This window comes from Salvelinus fontinalis, chromosome 22 (genome assembly GCF_029448725.1).
Source record: "Salvelinus fontinalis isolate EN_2023a chromosome 22, ASM2944872v1, whole genome shotgun sequence".
In the NCBI taxonomy this organism is placed as follows: Eukaryota; Metazoa; Chordata; class Actinopteri; order Salmoniformes; family Salmonidae; genus Salvelinus; species Salvelinus fontinalis.
In genome coordinates, this window is record NC_074686.1 from 3899514 (window position 1) to 3918369 (window position 18856).

General features: G+C 44.1%; 1 protein-coding gene across 2 annotated transcripts in view; it reads left to right on the forward strand.

Moving 5' to 3' along the window:
- The window catches only part of LOC129819575 (zinc finger protein ZFPM2-like), a 102036-nt gene extending 84657 nt beyond the window's left edge, over window positions 1-17379 (forward strand). For both annotated transcript variants that reach the window (XM_055875933.1, XM_055875934.1), the window contains 3 exons: window positions 10852-11058; window positions 12080-12322; window positions 14156-17379. In XM_055875933.1, coding sequence (XP_055731908.1) covers window positions 10852-11058; window positions 12080-12322; window positions 14156-16578 — 2873 coding nt within the window. In that variant the 3' untranslated portion in view covers window positions 16579-17379. The remainder of the gene's footprint in view (window positions 1-10851; window positions 11059-12079; window positions 12323-14155) is intronic.
- Window positions 17380-18856: the final 1477 nt, after the last annotated feature.

Genomic DNA, 18856 nt, shown 5'->3' on the forward strand with positions numbered 1-18856 from the left:
ATACTGGAAGCCTGAGAGGCAACCTAAAAAAAAAAATGGGGGGGGGGGGCACACGGGGTGGTTGGCGGAGCCAAGGTGGGAACAAGAACCAACTCCCTGTACTCATCGTGTGGAGTTGGTCACCATTCAGGTGCCATGTTTTGCGGTTCTACGCACCGTGTCTCCAGTGCGCCTCCACAGCCCGGTGCGTTCTGTGCCAGCTCCCCGCACTTGTCGTGCTAAAGGGGGTATCTGGCCAGGATGGGTTGTGCTGTCTCAGCACTCCTGGTCTCCAGTATGCCTCCAGGGTCCAGTATATCCTGCGCCGGCTCTACGCACTGTGTCCTCAGTGCGCCTTCACAGCCTAGTGCGTCCTGTGCCAGCTCTCCGCACTTGCCGTGCGAAGGTGGTCATGTGTCCAGGACGCGTGGTGCCACCTCTACGCTCCAGACCTCCAGTGTGCTTCCACGGCCCAGTACATCCTGTGCCAGCTCCACGCACCAGGCCTCCAGCAACGGTTCCCAGTCCAGAGCCTCCGGCGACGGTCCGCAGCCCGGAACCTCCAGCGACGGTTCACAGTCCGGAAGCTCCAGCAACACTTTGCGGCCCGAAGACTTACAATATCACATACATTATCAAGCATTTCACAAATTTTATCCAGATGCTGATTGTTAGCACTTGGTGGTCTATAGCACCCTCCTACAAGAATGGGCTTTAGGTGAGGCAGATGAACCTGCAGCCATATTACTTTAACAGTATTTAACATGAGATCCTCTCTAAGCTTTACAGGAATGAGGTTCTGAATATAAACAGAAACACCTCCACCATTTTAATTGCTTCTACTGTATCATCAAAGGTATTATCTAAGTGAGTTTCAGACATAGTCAGAATATGAATGTCATCTGTTACTAGCAAATTATTGATTTCATGAACCTTGTTTCTTAAGCTACATATGTTAACGTGGGCTATTTTGAGCCCTTTTCTTCTGGGATTCTTACTTGCTTTACTGGGAAGCTTAGCAGAAGTAGATATTATCATGTTATTTATGTTAGAGCAGGGTGACGGAAGGCTGCCGACGTCGACTTCAAAATTGTAGGATTAGTCACTGCGGCCGCAGACACAGGTACCCCCTAGCGACGAAGGTGCAGGAAGATCAGACTCCAGGACGGCGAAACTATTCGTTGTTTGTATCTGCTCCGGGCTTCTCGTTGGGAGTGTAGACTGCTTTGCGGGAGGCCGCTGTCTTCGTCTTCCACGGCTCGTGACATGCGACCATCGTTGATTGATCCTTCGACTCCGCTATCAGATGGGGAGCTCCGGGCAACACCGGCCAGTCGGATAACGACAAACGACAAGGCGGAGATGCATCCAACAAGCGCAAATTTCGTCCAGCCACCGGCGTAGAAAATGTAAACACCCCACTCTTCGTTTTCTACAGTTTCTTACGTAGGCTGGCGACCTGCGTGATCAAGCCTATAATCCTAGGCAAGCAAACAATTGGCGCATTGGAACTCTTGAGTGATCCGGTTTGTCCCGAAACATGAAACAGCCTCTGTTGTTCAGAAAAATAAGCATTTGCCAAAAATGGAGTGAGTGCAAAGTGAGGTTGGAAGGGTTCAGGCAGGTCTGCCGCACTCTCTCAATATTCATATTCCTCAACAGCTGTGTTATCACTTAAAAGCCTTTCCAATTACAACAACAAGACAAAAACTCCTTTGGATTCAGTCCAGACCTGCTAAATGATGAAATAAGCGTTCATTCTCTCGCTCCCTGTCTTTCTCCCTCTTAATCTCCACAAAGCACCTTGGAGACCGCTCACCCAAATACATGCCAATGAAGGCGGAAGTGTCATTCGGAGATGCAGGTGTCACATTTGATAATAAACTTCTGGATGATATATGCCTGGGCTAATGAGGCACAGGGCTAGCCTGTCAGGGTTGGAACCATTGGCAGTGGGGATTGTTTGCGGGCTGATAACGTTCTGCTTTGCGCCAACATTCCAAAATCCGTCATTAATAAACAGAGCAGCCCCGGTCTCTATCATAGCGAGCGTCTGGATCTGTGTGTTAAGTGGAAGACATTGCTTTCCATTACGGAATGCTTGTGGGATTCAGGGTGGGAGGACTGGAGGAGGATAATGGGGTGTATAATCTGCTCATATTTATTTAGCTGTCCGTGAGGGTTTTATACTGATTCCATGCGTCAGTAGTAAATTAAGCAGAAGAACACAAGAAAGCTATGTATTGTGATTTATTTAGCTAGTTTTGAAAATAAAAGCAGGAATGAAGAACTTCTCAGTGGAGTGTTCTGACCAACTTTTAAAAGACCATCCAAAGGTTTACAAGAATAGGTCATTGTTCTGTCATTATTTGAAACTCTCTATCAATATCAATTATACCCCATATTGGACTGATATGTGGATCTGGTGAATATGTTTCTCTGTTCACATTGTTTTTAGGTTCCTTAATAATTTATCCTCTTAAATGTAAGGGACCTTCGTGGTTCTGGTACCGGTTCCGACCAACATTTTTGCCTATAAATTGATCAAATTCCCACAGACATATTAATATTTTTTTCTGAAATCTGAAACCACTTGAAGCTGGGATCTATCTCCCTTCTACCATTTCATTCGCTTTTCCGACTGTCTATCAACTCCTGGCTGAACCCTACACCGCAGCCACAGATAAAGCACATGCCTGCAATTGTTACATTACAGCGCAGCATGGTAGCAAATTCAGAGATCAATTTATAGCCATTAATCAAAAATAATTTATATAGATTTTAAACAAAAAACACTTTCTATTTCTCATAGACGGACAAGTGTAATATAAGATGAACGAGCTCAGGAAGCCAAGCTAGAGCTTTGTAAAAACGTTTACAGTGATGGTGGCTGCCCTTTTGATCAAGAAAGACCTTGAGAAAATATGCACATTTTCTCTAAACATACAAATATGTATTTTACAGTTATAAGGAAAGTGAAATCTTATAGTTAGTAAGTTTTATAATTTGATTCGGCTATATTTAGAATGCATATACTGTAAGTCATTTCAAGCCTTATTCATAGTTTTGTTGAATAGGAAATAAATCATATAATATTTTTATATTTCTACCATATTTGTACTGTGTACTTGAGCTTATGTTTTCAAAAGGGACTAAACCTCAGAGTAATTTATAACCATTTCTACCAGAAAGGTGAGATTTGAACATTTCTTTCAGTATGCGGCACTACAATACTGAAAAAAAGAATATAAACACAACATGCAACAATTTCAAAGCTTTTACTGAGTTACAGTTCATAAGGAAATCATTCAATTGAAATAAATTCATTAGGCCCTAATCTATGGATTTCAGATGACTAGGCAGGGACACAGCCACGGGTGGGCCTGAGAGGGTACAGGCCCCCCCATTTGGGAGCCAGGTCCACCCATTGGGGAGCCAGGCCCAGCCAATCAGAATCAGTTTTTCCCTAGAAAAGGGCTTTATTACAGACATAAATACTCCTCAGCACCCCTCCTCAGACGATCCCATAGGTGAAGAAGCCGGATATGGAGGTCCTGGACGTGGTTACACGTGGTCTGCGGTTGTGAAACGTTGGTTGTACTGCCAAATTCTCTAAAATGAAGTTGGAGTTGGCTTATGGTAGAGGAATTAACATTCAATTATTTGGCAACAGCTCTGTTGGACATTCCTGCAGTCAGCATGCCAATTGCACGCTCCTTCAAAACTTGAGACATCTATGGCATTGTGTTGTGTGACAAAACTGCACATTTTAGAGTGGGCTTTTATTGTCCATAGCAGAAGGTGCAGCTGTGTAATGATCATTCTGTTTAATCAGCTTCTTGATATGCCACACCTGTCAGGCAGATGGGTTATCTTGGCAAACGAGAAATGCTCACTAACAGGGATGTTCACAGACATTTTAGAGAAATAAGCTTTTTGTGTGTATGGAACATTTCTGGGATCTTTTATTTTATTTAATGAAAAATGGAACCAACAGTTTACATGTTGCGTTTATATTTTTGTTCAGTATAGTTATTGTTTATGGCCCTCTCATGATAAATAGTTACTTTTGGTGATTACGTAGATGACATTTCCGATTACATTTAGTTACATTTAACTGGTTTTAAAGGAACGTTCTGCAGCATGTCTCCAAGACTTCCCCGCAAATTGTTAATGGCCCTAGTTATCCAAATTGGCCAAGAAAAAACAAACAATCGCGCTAATAAACAATAAAATTGCCTTTTATCCAGCCAGGAAGTCATTTGTTAGAATCATGAGATTACTACAGCTTCCATGATGCTTTGCGTCGGGAAGGCAGGTACGTGGAGGAGTGTCTAAGCTAGATGGGTGTTAGATTGGCACTAGCTTTCCAACAGCAAGGTTCAGTGCAACATGGCAGTGTTGCCATTGTTTATAAAAGTTGTTCTTTATAAATGTTGAAATAAACATGTCTCCAACCCCCATATCACACACTCACAAACTGGAAATATGTGTGTACATTGTACAATCAATTGGTGAAAGAGAGAGCCTCAAATATCACATGAATTGATATATATCCACTGTACACATGAATTGTGGCAAGTCTTTGGTCACATTCGCGTGTGGGGGAAAAATCTGATAACAGAGTCTCCCACAATGCAGGTGATGGTTGCAGGATGAAGTTGGTGAAGAGCAACTGAAGAAACGTGCAGTCGACTGCAGTCAAAACTGTATGACCTTTGATCACATGATTTTTGTCAAGTTCACGCAGTCAACATGTGGGCGCAAGTCGGACAATTGGCCACCGACTTGACAAAAGTGATCTGCCCTCTGTCTCTGTAGTGATTACAGTCAGGGTAGTTTCCACATAGTCAGTGTTTCACGAGCTTCCCCAGCTCACATCTTTGTGGTTTTTTGTTTGTTGACTCGTTGATTTGCGCCAATATGCGGACTACTTTAACGCTGGATGAGCTACTAGGGACACGTTGCCAACTGGTTCGTGCCCCGATATTCTATCCTCATGCACGGCCTATTGAGAAAGGACACCGTCCACGACTACGAGTCGTTCTACGAGCCAGAGACGTGGCCTCTGTGCTTCGCTTCCTGGCTTGTTCCTCTCCAACGTGCATTCACCCAACAAAACTGATGAACTAATCAGCCTATACTCCAGAGTTTCATAATTTATGTTTACTGTTCCGATATTGTATTCTGTGTATTCTGTTTGTATATTGTCTACTGCTGGCAGCACCTTCTCACTCAGTCAAATTCCGGTTATGTGTAAATGTACTTGGCGAATAAAGTTGATTCTGATTCTGATTATTCAACAAAACTTGATAAAAGTTGTACTTGTCCAACTCTGCAAGGGGGTCATTGCTTGCAGCAGCCATCCTACTCATGACTTCTACTCATGGTTCTCTGACAGTAGTAAGGGGAGAAGCTCAGGGTCACTGAGGGTCAAATCTGGAACATAACCATACATAACTTTTGATCTACAGAACAACCTTTGGAAGCAGTTTTCACAGTCCTACATGTTTGTCATGTGATCTGGACAACAGAATGTTCCTTTAAAATCATGAGGAGGACTGTCCTCCTCTTCCTCCCTGGAGGAGCCTCCTTGTTACATCAATCCCACAAACCCACTACAATGCCGTAACTTTTAAGACTTCCATCTAAAAGAACATCATTTAGATGGAAGTGGACATTTGTTGGCTCTGGGTCTTTGTGTCTGTGTTGGAAGAGAGGAAACAAAGACCAAAGGGAGTGGAAGTTTGTTGGCTCATGTACTGTGAGGCAATCTAGGAACACAAGAGTTAGATGGAGACTAGGAGAGGGCTGTCTGTCTGACTGTCACTTTGCAGGAGCTCAGCTCATCCAGCCAGTAAAGCATCAGCGGACTGACAGCAGCAGGTTACCCACACCAATAACAGTCCATCAAGAAACTCACTCAACTCGCTCTTCCAACAAAAAATGAGAGAATTGGACACAGGTTGAATTTTCTTTAAATATGCGTTAAGACCCTCAAAACTCACTGCACCCCCACCCCCTGGCCCCACCCATATGTAGGATGGAAAATAAATATGAATATCAAATATGCGTTACCCCTAAACAAGCATCCTGGCCCTGGGATTGTAGCGGATGTTCAGTTGCCTCGTGCTGCTGTCCTCTCCGCTGTCTGTTTGATCTAGTGCTCTGGCATTGCGATCAATGAGGACACAGGTGCAGGGCGCAGATGGCAGCGTGCTGATACCAGGGGGGGTGTGGGTTGGATGGAGGGGGAATGGAGGGGGGTTCAGAGACCGTGCCAGGATGACAGAATGGTACCCGGGGCGGGGGCCCGCCCCTTCCCTCCCCCTCCTGTGAATCATGCAGTCCCATCTTCACTAATGGAGGTTGCCGTTTTGTTCTCAGTGCAAGCTTTTGATTTGTGGTTCAAGCTAAGGGAAACTGCACTCTGAAACATAGTTTTAGAGTTCAGAGTTCCAATTTAATAGATTTTTGAACATAAACGGTCTAGGCCTCCTGGGGAGCTAATCATAACAAAGTAGCAAGGGCAGCCTATTACCACTGTAGTGTCCATTTAACGCTGGTTTTAATAGTCCAAAACAAGCATTTCGTTACTCTCACAATAACTCCTGAGTGGCGCAGCGGTCTAAGGCACTGCATCTCAGTGCAAGAATTGTCCCTGGTTTGAATCCAGGCTGTATTACTTCCTGCTGTGATTTGGAGTGCCATAGTGCGGCGCACAATTGGCCCAGCGTCGTCTAGGTTTGGCCGGGGTAGGCCGTCATTGTAAATAAATATTTGTTCTTAACTGACTTGCCTAGTTAAAAAAAATAAAAAAGAACATCTCCTAAATATGTGTATGTTACCAATAAAATTAGATTTGTAAAAAGTGACTGATGTTAAAGCGTAACGGTCAAAGTATGTTAGGCTACTCCCCTCTGTATGCTACGGTATGTCTAATGTCATGTGAATCTCTGTAATTTGGATTCCCTGACCGAGGATGGAATTGATTCTGGTATATGAGCAAGAAAATTGTGAATTAGAGACAAATCAGATTCTAACAAAATGTTGAAATACTCGTAATTCTCATCTCATTGCTTGTTTATGACGAAGTGCAGTGTGGAAACAGTAATCCACGGAGAGAGCGCCACCTTGTGGAGAAGAGGTGTCACCTCTTGATCAACTGTTACAAGGGAAAGAAAGGAATGGCAGATTTTTTATTTAACTAGGTGTAACCAATGTGAAATGGCTAGCTAGTTAGCGGTGGTGCGCGCTAATAGCCTTTCAATCGGTGACGTCACTTGCTCTGAGACCTTGAAGTAGTGGTTCCCATTGCTCTGCAAGGGCCGCGGATTTTGTGGAGCGATGGGTAACGATGCTTCGTGGGTGACTGTTGTTGATGTGTGCAGAGGGTCCCTGGTTCGCGCGAGGGGACGGACTAAAGTTAAACTGTTACATAGGCAAGTCAGTTAACTGCAATCCCGTGAACGGGATCGATATGACAACAGCCAGTGAAAGTGCAGGGCACCAAATTCAAACAACAGAAATCTTATAATTAAAATTCCTCAAGCATACAAGTATTTCACACCATTTTAAAGACACACTTCTTGTTAATCCTACCACAGTGTCCGATTTCAAAAAGGCTTTACAGCGAAAGCACCACAAACGATTATGTTAGGTCACCGCAAAATCACAGAAAAACACAGCCATTTTTCCAGCCAGACAGGAGTCACAAAAAGCTGAAAGAGATAAAATTCATCACTAACCTTTGATGATCTTCATCAGCTGATACTCATAGGACTTCATGTTACACAATACATGCATGTTTTGTTCGATAAAGTTCATATTTATATCCAAAAACCTCAGTTTACATTGGCACCATGTTCAGAAATGCCTCCAAAATATCCGGAGAAATTGCAGAGAGCCACATCAAATAACAGAAATACTCATAAACTTTGATGAAAGATACATGTTTTACATAGAATTAAAGATACACTTGTTCTTAATGCAACCGCTGTGTCAGATTTCAAAAAGCTTTACGGCAAAAGCACAATATTCAATAATCTGAGAATAGCGTGCAGCCACAAAAGGAAGCCATACAGTTACCCGCCAAATTGTGGAGTCAACAAAAGTTATAAATAGCATTATAAATCTTCACTTACCTATGCTGATCTTCGTCGGAATGCACTCCCAGGACTCCCACTTCCACAAGAAATGTTTGTTTTGTTCGGTAATGTCCATTATTTATGTCCAAATAGCTATTGTTATTAGTGTGTTTGGTAAACAAATCCAAAGTCAGGAAGCGTGTTCACTAAAAGCAGACGAAATGTCAAAAAGTTCCGTAACAGTCAGTAGAAACATGTCAAACGATATATTGAATCAATCTTTAGGATGTTTTTATGCAGTCATAAGAAGTTAAGAACAAATTCTTATTAACAAAGACAGCCTACACCGGCCAAACCCGGACGACGCTGGGCCAATTGTGCACCGCCCTATGGGACTCCCAATCACGGCCGGTTGTGATACAGGCCAATTTCATCCTTTACAAACCTTTGTTGCTGCTGTTGCTGCTTGGCTTTGAGAAGTGATTGGCAGAATTTTCTTTGAATTCTTACTTGTTACTATAAACAGTATATTTTAAAATGTAGTACCTTGCTAAGAAATCACCTGCAATTATAATTCGAAGGTTAAGTGAATCCATCACATTACATGTAATGGGTGAACATATACACGTAATGTTGAAATAGCAATTGTCAGAGCCTTATATTCTCAACATAAGGTTAGGGCTTTAGCTGAAGTCAATCATACTAGTTCCATGCGTATGATTGTTTTGTGTGTTTGCCATGCACATCTTCAAATGGAGAGGTACTAGAATCCAGCAGAAGCATTGTCCAGCTGGTCTGTCAGTACCCTGTGTTTTTCTTCTAGTGTTTAGCTCCAAAGTATCATGGTTAGCTCGTTATCTCGGCAGCCAGACTTTTGTAAATAGTCATATTAAAAGATGGAGAGGCTGTCATTGGGAGAGAGAGAAATGTTATCATGGCTCCAAAGCCCTCCTTTCTTGTTCTTCTGCCTAATTAGTTTGTTCTCTGGCCTCCTGTGGAATGTTCCATGCCAAGGCTTCTAGAATTAGATTTTCCAGGACTTTCATATGAAAAGTGTTTGTTCTAGGATGTAAACTCAGCAAAAAAAAAGAAACGTCCTCTCACTGTCAACTTTGTTTATTTTCAGCAAACTTAACATGTGTAAATATTTGTATGAACATAACAAGATTCAACAACTGAGACATAAACTGAACAAGTTCCACAGACATGTGACTAACAGAAATTTAAAAATGTGTCCCTGAACAAAGGGGGGGTTAAAATCAAAAGTAACAGTATCTGGTGTGGCCACCAGCTGCATTAAGTACTGCAGTGCATCTTCTCTTCATGGACTGCACCAGATTTGCCAGTTCTTGCTGTGAGATGTTACCCCACTCTTCCACCAAGGCACCTGCAAGTTCCCAGACATTTCTGGGGGGAATGGCTCTAGCCCTCACCCTCCGATCCAACAGGTCCCAGACGTGCTCAATGGGATTGAGATCAGGGCTCTTCGCTGGCCATGGCATGAGCCTGCAGGAAGGGTACCACATGAGGGAGGAGGATGTCTTCCCTGTAACGCACAGCGTTGAGATTGCCTGCATTGACAACAAGCTCAGTCCAATGATGCTGTGACACACCGCCCCAGACCATGACGGACCCTCCACCTCCAAATCGATCCCGCTCCAGAGTTACAGGCCTCGGTGTAACGCTCATTCCTTCGACGATAAACGCAAATCTGACCATCATCACCCCTGGTGAGACAAAACCGCGACTCGTCAGTGAAGAGCACTTTTCTCCAGTCCTGTTTGGTCCAGCGACGGTGGCTTTGTGCCCATAAGCAACACTGTTGCCAGTGATGTCTGTTGAGGACCTGCCTTACAACAGGCCTACAAGCCCTCAGTCCAGCCTCTCTCAGCCTATTGCGGACAGAGCACTGATGGAGGGATTGTGCGTTCCTGGTGTAACTCGGGCAGTTGTTGTGGCCATCCTGTACCTGTTCCGCAGGTGTGATGTTCGGATGTACCGATCCTGTGCAGGTTTTTGTTTCATGTGGTCTGCCACTGCGAGGACGATCAGCTGTCCGTCCTGTCTCCCTGTAGCGCTGTCTTAGGCGTCTCACAGTACAGACATTGCAATTTATTGCTCTGGTCACATCTGCAGTCCTCATGACTCCTTGCAGTATGCCTAAGGCACGTTCACACAGATGAGCAGGGACCCTGGGCATCTTTCTTTTGGTGTTTTCCAGAATCAATAGAAAGGCCTCTTTAGTGTCCTAAGTTTTCATAGCTGTGACCTTAATTGCCTACCGTCTGTAAGCTGTTAGTGTCTTAACGACCGTTCCACAGGTGCATGTTCATTAATTGTTTATGGTTCATTGAACAAGCATGGGAAACAGTGTTTAAATCCTTTACAATGAAGATCTGGGAAGTTATTTAGATTTTTACGAATTATCTTTGAAAGACAGGGTCCTGAACAAGGGACGTTTCTGTTTTTGCTGAGTTTATATTGAATGCGGTGGACTGCATGGGTTTTACTCATGTTTGACTTGCACAGAGTGAATTCCTTTAATTAATTTTCAAGCTGGTGTATCTGAATATGACTTATTAATCATGTAGCCTAAGCCCTAAGCAATTGCACAGTGTGCGAACTGAAGCAGAGAGCCTACCATATACTTTACGATACAACATTGGAGTACTAGTGCAGGCATAGTCTTTTTTTCTACAATACATCTTTTAACTAATATTCAGATATTATAAGTACACAGCTTCTACCTGATTACTACAAAGAAGAACACGTTTTTTCCCCCCAGGTGGACAGCTTTGGTGCACTACAACCAAACCCATCATGGAAGGAGAGGAGCTAGCTGCGTTTGCTGTGGACTTCTACTCCCGTCTTCAGGCGGTCAACCAGGCAGCTCTCTCTGAGGGAATGTACCCGGCCAGATTGCTGGACTCCATCCAACTATTGCCCCAACAGGCCAACATGGCATCCATACTTCCCAACGCTATAGTCAACAGTAAGTACAACTTAAAGCCTAGGAGACTAGGCTGAGAAATCTTTTCAGCCTCCTGAGAGGGAAGAGGCGTTGTTGTGCCCTCTTCACGACTGTGTTGATGTGTGTGTGTGCGTGTGGGTATGTGTCCATCCATTGTGTGTGTTTGTGTGTGTACGTAGGTTTGTGTGTTTTTGTGTGTGTGCGTGCGAATGTGTGTGTGTGTTTGTCTATCATCAATTAGCTATCTCAGCTTAGATGAGTCTGTTTGGCAGGTATAAGACCCAACGGGTTCTCCTTGACCTTCAGTTTGTGTTGAAATTAAGTATTTACTCTTCACCCACATTGACAGCACCCCCCATCAAATAACAGCCCATTTACTCTGATTAAGGTCTATTGGGTTCAGGTCATCGCTGTTTGACAGTCTATTCCAGCCCTGGTGAAAAATTCAAGTTAACTTAAGCTAAAACGCTTTCCTCACCCAAGAGACCGCACTGATGTTTTTTAGAGAGTCGATTGAGTACAGTGAGATGTGATTCTAATGTCTATGTGTGTGTATCCATCATGATTGGTTAGATTTATAATGCTTTTGTCACGACTTCTCCCAAAGTCGAAGCCTCTCCTTGTTCGGGCGGTGCTCGGCGCTCGACGTCACCGGTCTTCTAGCCATCATTGATCCATTTTTCATTGGTTTTGTCTTGTCTTCCTACACACCTGGTTTCCATCCCATTCATTACCTGTTGTGTATTTAACCATCTGTTTCCCTTCATGTCTTTGTCAGAGATTGTTTGTTATTCAGATTCCGTGTTGTTTGTAGTGGCGCGCGATGAGTCCTCGTACCCACTTTGTTTTATTTTTATTCATAGTTTTGGAGTTATGTTTTGTTCACAGTCATTAAACAACTCCATTTCATTAAGTTTGATTCTCCTGCGCCTATACTTCCCTGCCACCTATACACATGACTCTGACAGCTTTTCCAGTGCTCAATGCACTGCACATGGTAGGCCTAATGGGGTGAACTCACCTCATCTTTGTCTTTCTGCAGAGGACATCTTCCCTTGTAAGGCGTGTGGGATATGGTACCGCAGTGAGAGGAACCTGCAGGCTCATCTGATGTACTATTGCAGTGGGAGACAGCGGGACTCAGTCTCAGACATGATGGCAGAGCAGTTAGACAGGAAGACTGGTCCCCATCACATGCCCAACGTAGGACCCGGCCCCTACCCACACTGCAATTTAACTGGATCAGTACAGCAGGCCTTGGAGATGCACTTGAACACACACAATGGTAAGCTGAGAGGAGAATATGTTGACATTGTTAGGTTCTAAGTTCTGGTACAAATCTAGTCGGATACCAAAAGTCCAACTAGATTTATTCAACACACTGGGCAAAAGCACTCATACAAGCACTCATATAATTCACAGAATCATATATTTATACCTTCCAATTAGGTGGAGTCGCATCCTTGTATTTCTAGGATCAACGAGCAATCTCTGTTGCAGTGCCAGAACTGTGTCTGTTCCTCCTATTTATTATTATTGACCTTGATTTCAACAGAGAAGACATACAGTTGAAGTCGGAAGTTTACATACACTTAGGCTGGAGTCATTACATTTACATTACATTTACATTTAAGTAATTTAGCAGACGCTCTTATCCAGAGCGACTTACAAATTGGTGCATTCACCTTATGACATCCAGTGGAACAGCCACTTTACAATAGTGCATCTAAATCTTTTAAGGGGGGGGGGGGGGGGGGGGTCAGAAGGATTTCTTTATCCTATCCTAGGTATTCCTTGAAGAGGTGGGGTTTCAGGTGTCTCCGGAAGGTGGTGATTGACTCCGCTGTCCTGGCGTCGTGAGGGAGTTTGTTCCACCATTGGGGTGCCAGAGCAGCGAACAGTTTTGACTGGGCTGAGCGGGAACTGTACTTCCTCAGTGGTAGGGAGGCGAGCAGGCCAGAGGTGGATGAACGCAGTGCCCTTGTTTGGGTGTAGGGCCTGATCAGAGCCTGAAGGTACTGAGGTGCCGTTCCCCTCACAGCTCCGTAGGCAAGCACCATGGTCTTGTAGCGGATCCGAGCTTCAACTGGAAGCCAGTGGAGAGAGCGGAGGAGCGGGGTGACGTGAGAGAACTTGGGAAGGTTGAACACCAGACGGGCTGCGGCGTTCTGGATGATGAGTCATGAAAACTAGTTTGTCAACCACTCCACAAATGTCTTGTTAACAAACTATAGTTTTGGCAAGTCGGTTAGGACATCTACTTTGTGCATGACACAAGTCATTTTTCCAACAATTGTTTACAGACAGATTATTTCACTTATAATTCATTGTTTCACAATTCCAGTGGGTCAGAATTTACATACACTAAGTTGACTGCCTTTCAACAGCTTGGAAAAATCCAGAAAATTATGTCAAGGGCTTGAAATACATCCACAGGTACACCTCCAATTGACTCAAATTATGTCAATTAGCCTATCAGAAGCTTCTAAAGCCATGACATAATTTTCTGGAATTTCCCGAGCTGTTTAAAGGCTCAGTCAACTTAGTGTTATGTTATGTTTGGGGTAAATCCAAGACAATACATCACTGATTACCACTCTTCATATTTTCAAGCATGGTTGTGGCTGCATCATGTTATGGGTATGCTTGCCATCGGCAAGGACTATGAAGCTTTATTAAAAAAAAGAAACAGAATAGAGCTAAGCACAGGCAAAATCCTAGAAGAAAACCTGATTCAGTCTGCTTTCCAACAGACACTGTGTGACACATTCACCTTTCAGCAGTACAGTAACCTAAACTCAAGGCCAAATATACACTGAAGTTGCTTACCAAGACGACATTGAATGTTCCTGAGTGGCCTAGATACAGTTTTGACTCAAACCGACTTGAAAATCTATGGCAAGATTTGAAAATCGCTGTCTAGCAATGATCAACAACCAACATGACAGAGCTCGAAGATTTTTTTTTAAAGAATAATGTGCAAGAATTTTGTGTAGATTGTTGACAAAAAAATGTAATACATTTTAATCCCAATTCGTAGCAGAACAAAATGTGAAAAAAGTAAATGGGTGGATCTTTCTGAAGGCACTAACAATCTAAAATGTCTTCTTCTCCCCAGGTGTTAAGATGGAGGAGGTGGTGTCCACTGGCAGCAGTAGTATGAAATGCACAGTCTGTGAACTAACAGCGGACTCCCTCCCCAGCCTCCAGCAGCACATTCTCTCCCACCTGTCTCAGACAAGCTACCGGTGTTCCCACTGCCACTTCAGCTTCACCTCCCCCAGGGAACTGGACAAGCACCGGGAGAATCAGGGACACAGCCACAGCCCACTCAGACAGCACGGTCCCAGGCAGGTCGAGACAGAGTACTCTCCCAGGGAGGGCAGCAGCGTGGAGAGGAGCCCCCAGCGGGCCATGGTGAAACGGGGGAAGGAGCTCCTTCAGAGCCCAGTACTGGGTAGCATCCTTGATACCAGGACTAGTCCCAATGCGGAGCTGGAGAAGATGGAGACTTTCCCGGTGAAAGCTGACCCTAACTCAGGAAGCAGGGCTAGTTTCTCCTACACCAGTGTCAAATCGGAACCCTCCAGCCCTCGCCAGGCATCCTCACCCATCCAGAACTACATGGGCCCCGCAGCTTTCCCAATGGGGCCATTCTTACCCCCTTTCCCCTTCTCACAGGACATAACAGCCGCCCCCCAGGCCTCGGAGATCCTGGCTAAGATGTCCGAGCTGGTGCACCGTAGACTGAGGCATGGAGATGCTAACAACTACCCCCCTCATGTCATGTACAGCACCCTTGTCCCCAAAGGGGCCACGTGTTTCAAATGCAATATCACTTTCGGTAACTTGGACAACTACTTAGTTCATAAAAAGGACTACTGTAATAGCCGTTGGCAGCACGTGACCAAGCCACATGACTACGCCAGTGTCCTGGACAAAGTGGCTGATACAGGGAGCCCTAAAAGTGGGGGTTTGGGTGGGTTGGGCAGCATGACCATGGGTCAGGGTCATCTATCTGACCACAACAGTCATCTCATGTCCCCCCGCCTGAACTTGTCAGGACTGGATGTTGGGGAAGGGAAGGCACAAGTGCATGCTGAGCTCCCAGGTAGCGTGAAGAACCCCTCCACCCCCACCAGTTCAGATGAGAACCCCTCTATACAGGGAGATGTGACAAGTCCCAAAACATCCCAAACGCCTGAGACAGACCCTAACAAGACAACGTGCGAGCCCTGTAAGATCACCTTTAGTCGTACCGAGACCTACATGGTTCATAAGCAGTATTACTGCGCCACGCGTCATGACCCGCCCATGAAACGAGTGCATGGAAACAAACTGCCCGCCACCCAGAGAATGGTTCGTACGCGGAAACGGAGGAAGGACTTAGAAATTAGTGTTCCCGACCATGAACAACAGAGGCCTCCCATGAGTCATCAGCCACATTACTTTGGGATAGCATCCATTGGAGGGCGAGGCATGTACCAAGACCCAGGGAAGATGTATGGTAACCAGTTTCACCCCAGTTACAACTTGTTTCTTGGCATGGTTCCTAAGAATCCAGAGGCTAATCTCCCTGTCACTAAATCAGCTCTGATCTCTCAGTGCAACGCCATAGCTCAAGATGATCGGGACAGCCCTATCGATCTTAGTAAAAAGTGTTTATCATCAAGCCCTGGTAAATTATCGACCGCTCCTAAAAGACTCACGGACTATCACGAGTGCACAGAGTGCAAGATCAGCTTCAACAAAGTGGAAGACTACCTTACGCACAAACTGAGCTCTTGCCCCATCACTGCTCCAGATCACAAAATATCTGAGGTTGTAAAAAGAGAAGGGTTTAACAACCCACTAGATGACAACGATACAAACCTGGAGAAATGTGTCACCAATGGAGCCAATAAGGTGTCTTTTCAAACAGGTAGCACTAAGGGGGAACAGCTCGCTGTCATCAAAGAGGAAAGCAGGGACCAGTTCCTGTCCCAAGAATTTAACCCTCCATTATTTAAGAAAATTCGACCTGGTGAACAGATTTCACCCTTTTATGGAATCAAGCCTGCCGACTACACCACAGGTACAGTGGTGATGCAGAGAGAGCTCAGCGAGCAGAGACAGAGCCCCAATGAAGGGAGTGAGGTGGAAAAAGATCAGCCTATGCCTGATGGCTACCAGGAAACACAAGGTGTATTGCCCCAAAACGGCTGCCAGGAGCCTGAGAACACAGAGAACACACTCCAGGACAACAAGCTTGTTAATTCCCATCTCCCAGACAGCCAAGTATCATCCTTGTCAGATTCAGACAGTCTTGTCATTGTCAACCCCAAGAACAGCACTTCCTCATCCTGGTCCTCCCCAGCAGTGTCTAAGACAGAGGAGGTCCTACCTTCCTGTGTGAAAAGAAGCCTAAACGGCTCCACCCAGGCAACACAGGGTAACGTCAAATACTGCCGTCCCTGCGACATCCAGTTCAACAACCTGTCCAACTTCATAACGCACAAGAAGTTCTACTGCTCGTCACACACCGCCGAACACGTCAAATGAGTTTGGTTCGGTGCCCAGTCTCTCTCCTCCTAAACCTGCCTCACACAGGGTAAATACAGCACTGCTGGTAGACAATCAAGAGTAGCATCTCCTTCAGTTTAATAATGCAAACATGTTTGTGGGACAAAATAAATGTGTCATCCTTTCCCGGTATGTGATTGATTGATTTAATTTGAAAAATACTTCCACTGTTAAGATTTTAATTGATATTTAATTGAAAAAAAGTTATATTTAAAGCCGTGTGTCATACGCACAGAGAATTTTTGACTTTTGAATGCATATTTATATATTGATTATGAAGAGAGGTACAACAAACGATTTGGGGTTGAAAAGCCTCAAACACTAGTCTATCTGTACAGATTTTTATTTTAGTATGTTTACCATCATTAGGTGATACAAGAATCGTGTTTTTGAAATTATAGGACATGTTTGTTAATCTTATATTTCAGTGTAGAACTTTGTCATGTACTTATGTGTAAATTTTAGCTTGTATATTCATTTAAATGTCTGATTTTACTCTGATGCAAAACTTGTTTTTAAGTGTACCTTTGATTTTGCTCTCCTTTTATATCTCTATTAAAAAGTGAATTCACATTTTTATTTTGTCTGATTTGATGAATTGTTGATAAAATGTTTGAGTATTGACCATGAAGGTTGGGTGATGTGATCGTTCCAATGTCAAAAAAATACATTGTTAAAATGTGTTGCTATGCATGCCTGTGTTCGGAATGAAATTCCTCAAAATGTTTGATATTTTTACTTAATGTGTTGTGGAAATTTGAATAAAAATCTCAGGCACAACTTGCTTTGTGATGTCTATCTCCTACCTCAAATATGCATCCTCACAATACACACATGAGGTTACATCACCACCTAGTGGGTGTATATTGAATAGATAGAACAAGCATTTAAAATATCTGCATACCAAGGATACTCATGACTGACTTGGACACCACTTTTATGCATGCTAATATCTACAGGGGGCTTTTGGCTATTTCAAAATGCTAAGTCATTTATGTTGAAGGAAATGGAAAAATAAATTCACCAATGTTCTGCAGTCTGACCAATCCATTTGGCTTAGTAAGGGTTGAATGTCCTCATGGCATTTGTTACTTTTGTGCATCTCACAGCCTCAGCCTACATTACAGTGCAGAATTCAATATATATGACCTGAAATATCTAGCAAGAACACCAATTTAGTTTTTGCAACAAAAAAAGTTTGTTTTTGCAACATGTCATGTACTACAAGATATGGGAGTTTTACAAACGTCATTTACAGAAGCATTATTAATTGTCGTACAAAATGTATTACAAAGTCTCTCTCTCACCTGTTCATCTCATTTGAATTCCATGCTGTCACTGTCACTTGTCAAGCTTAACATTGTTGTCATCTATCACACACCAGTTGCCCTTGGAGAGTCCCTCAATGAACCTGACATCTTGATAAGCTAATTCCCTGACGATGGCTCACTGCTCTTCTTACTAGGCGACTTTAACCGCCCGACATTTGCCTTCAATTCATTTCTTTCCAACTTCCTCTTTCCCCTTTTTTGACCTCACCCTTTCCCAATCCCCTCCAATTCACAAGGCTATATGCTTGATCTTTACTTGAGCTTGTTTGCCTACTCATTTCACTTCAACCCCCCTCTGATCACTAGTTTGTTTCCTTTCCTCTCTCCCTCTGCTCCAACCCTAGCCACTCAGCCTCTTCCCAGATGATCATGCGCTGTCACACTCTCTCTCTCGACGACTGGTCCCAGGTTGACGACAGCCGCTCCTCATTCACTCAGCCTATTAGGTCCACTGGTCCCACTCTCACAGAACTACCCTATGCCATTGACCGTTTTCCCCACTCTCTCCAAATGAAATCCTGCAACTAGTGAGGTCTGGCGACCCGACAAACCTGCCCACTCAACACCATCTCCTCCCTACTCCAGACCATCTCTGGAGGCCTTCTCCCATTCCTCACTTCCCTCATCAACTCATCCCTGACCACTGGCTGCATCCCCTCTGACTTTAAAATGTCTCGAGTCGCTCCCCCCTCAAGAAACCAACACAACTTACTGTATCTGGACGTCAAAAACTATAGACCTGTATCCTTTCTTTCTTTTCTTTCCAAAACAATTGAGAGCACTTTCTCTGATCAACTGAGGACTTATCTCTCTCAGGACGATCTTCTTGACCCTAACCAGTCAGTCTCTCAAACGAGACTGCTCTTCTCTGTGTCACGGAGGCTCTGCGTATTGCCAAAGTGACTCTGTTCTCATCCTCCTAGATC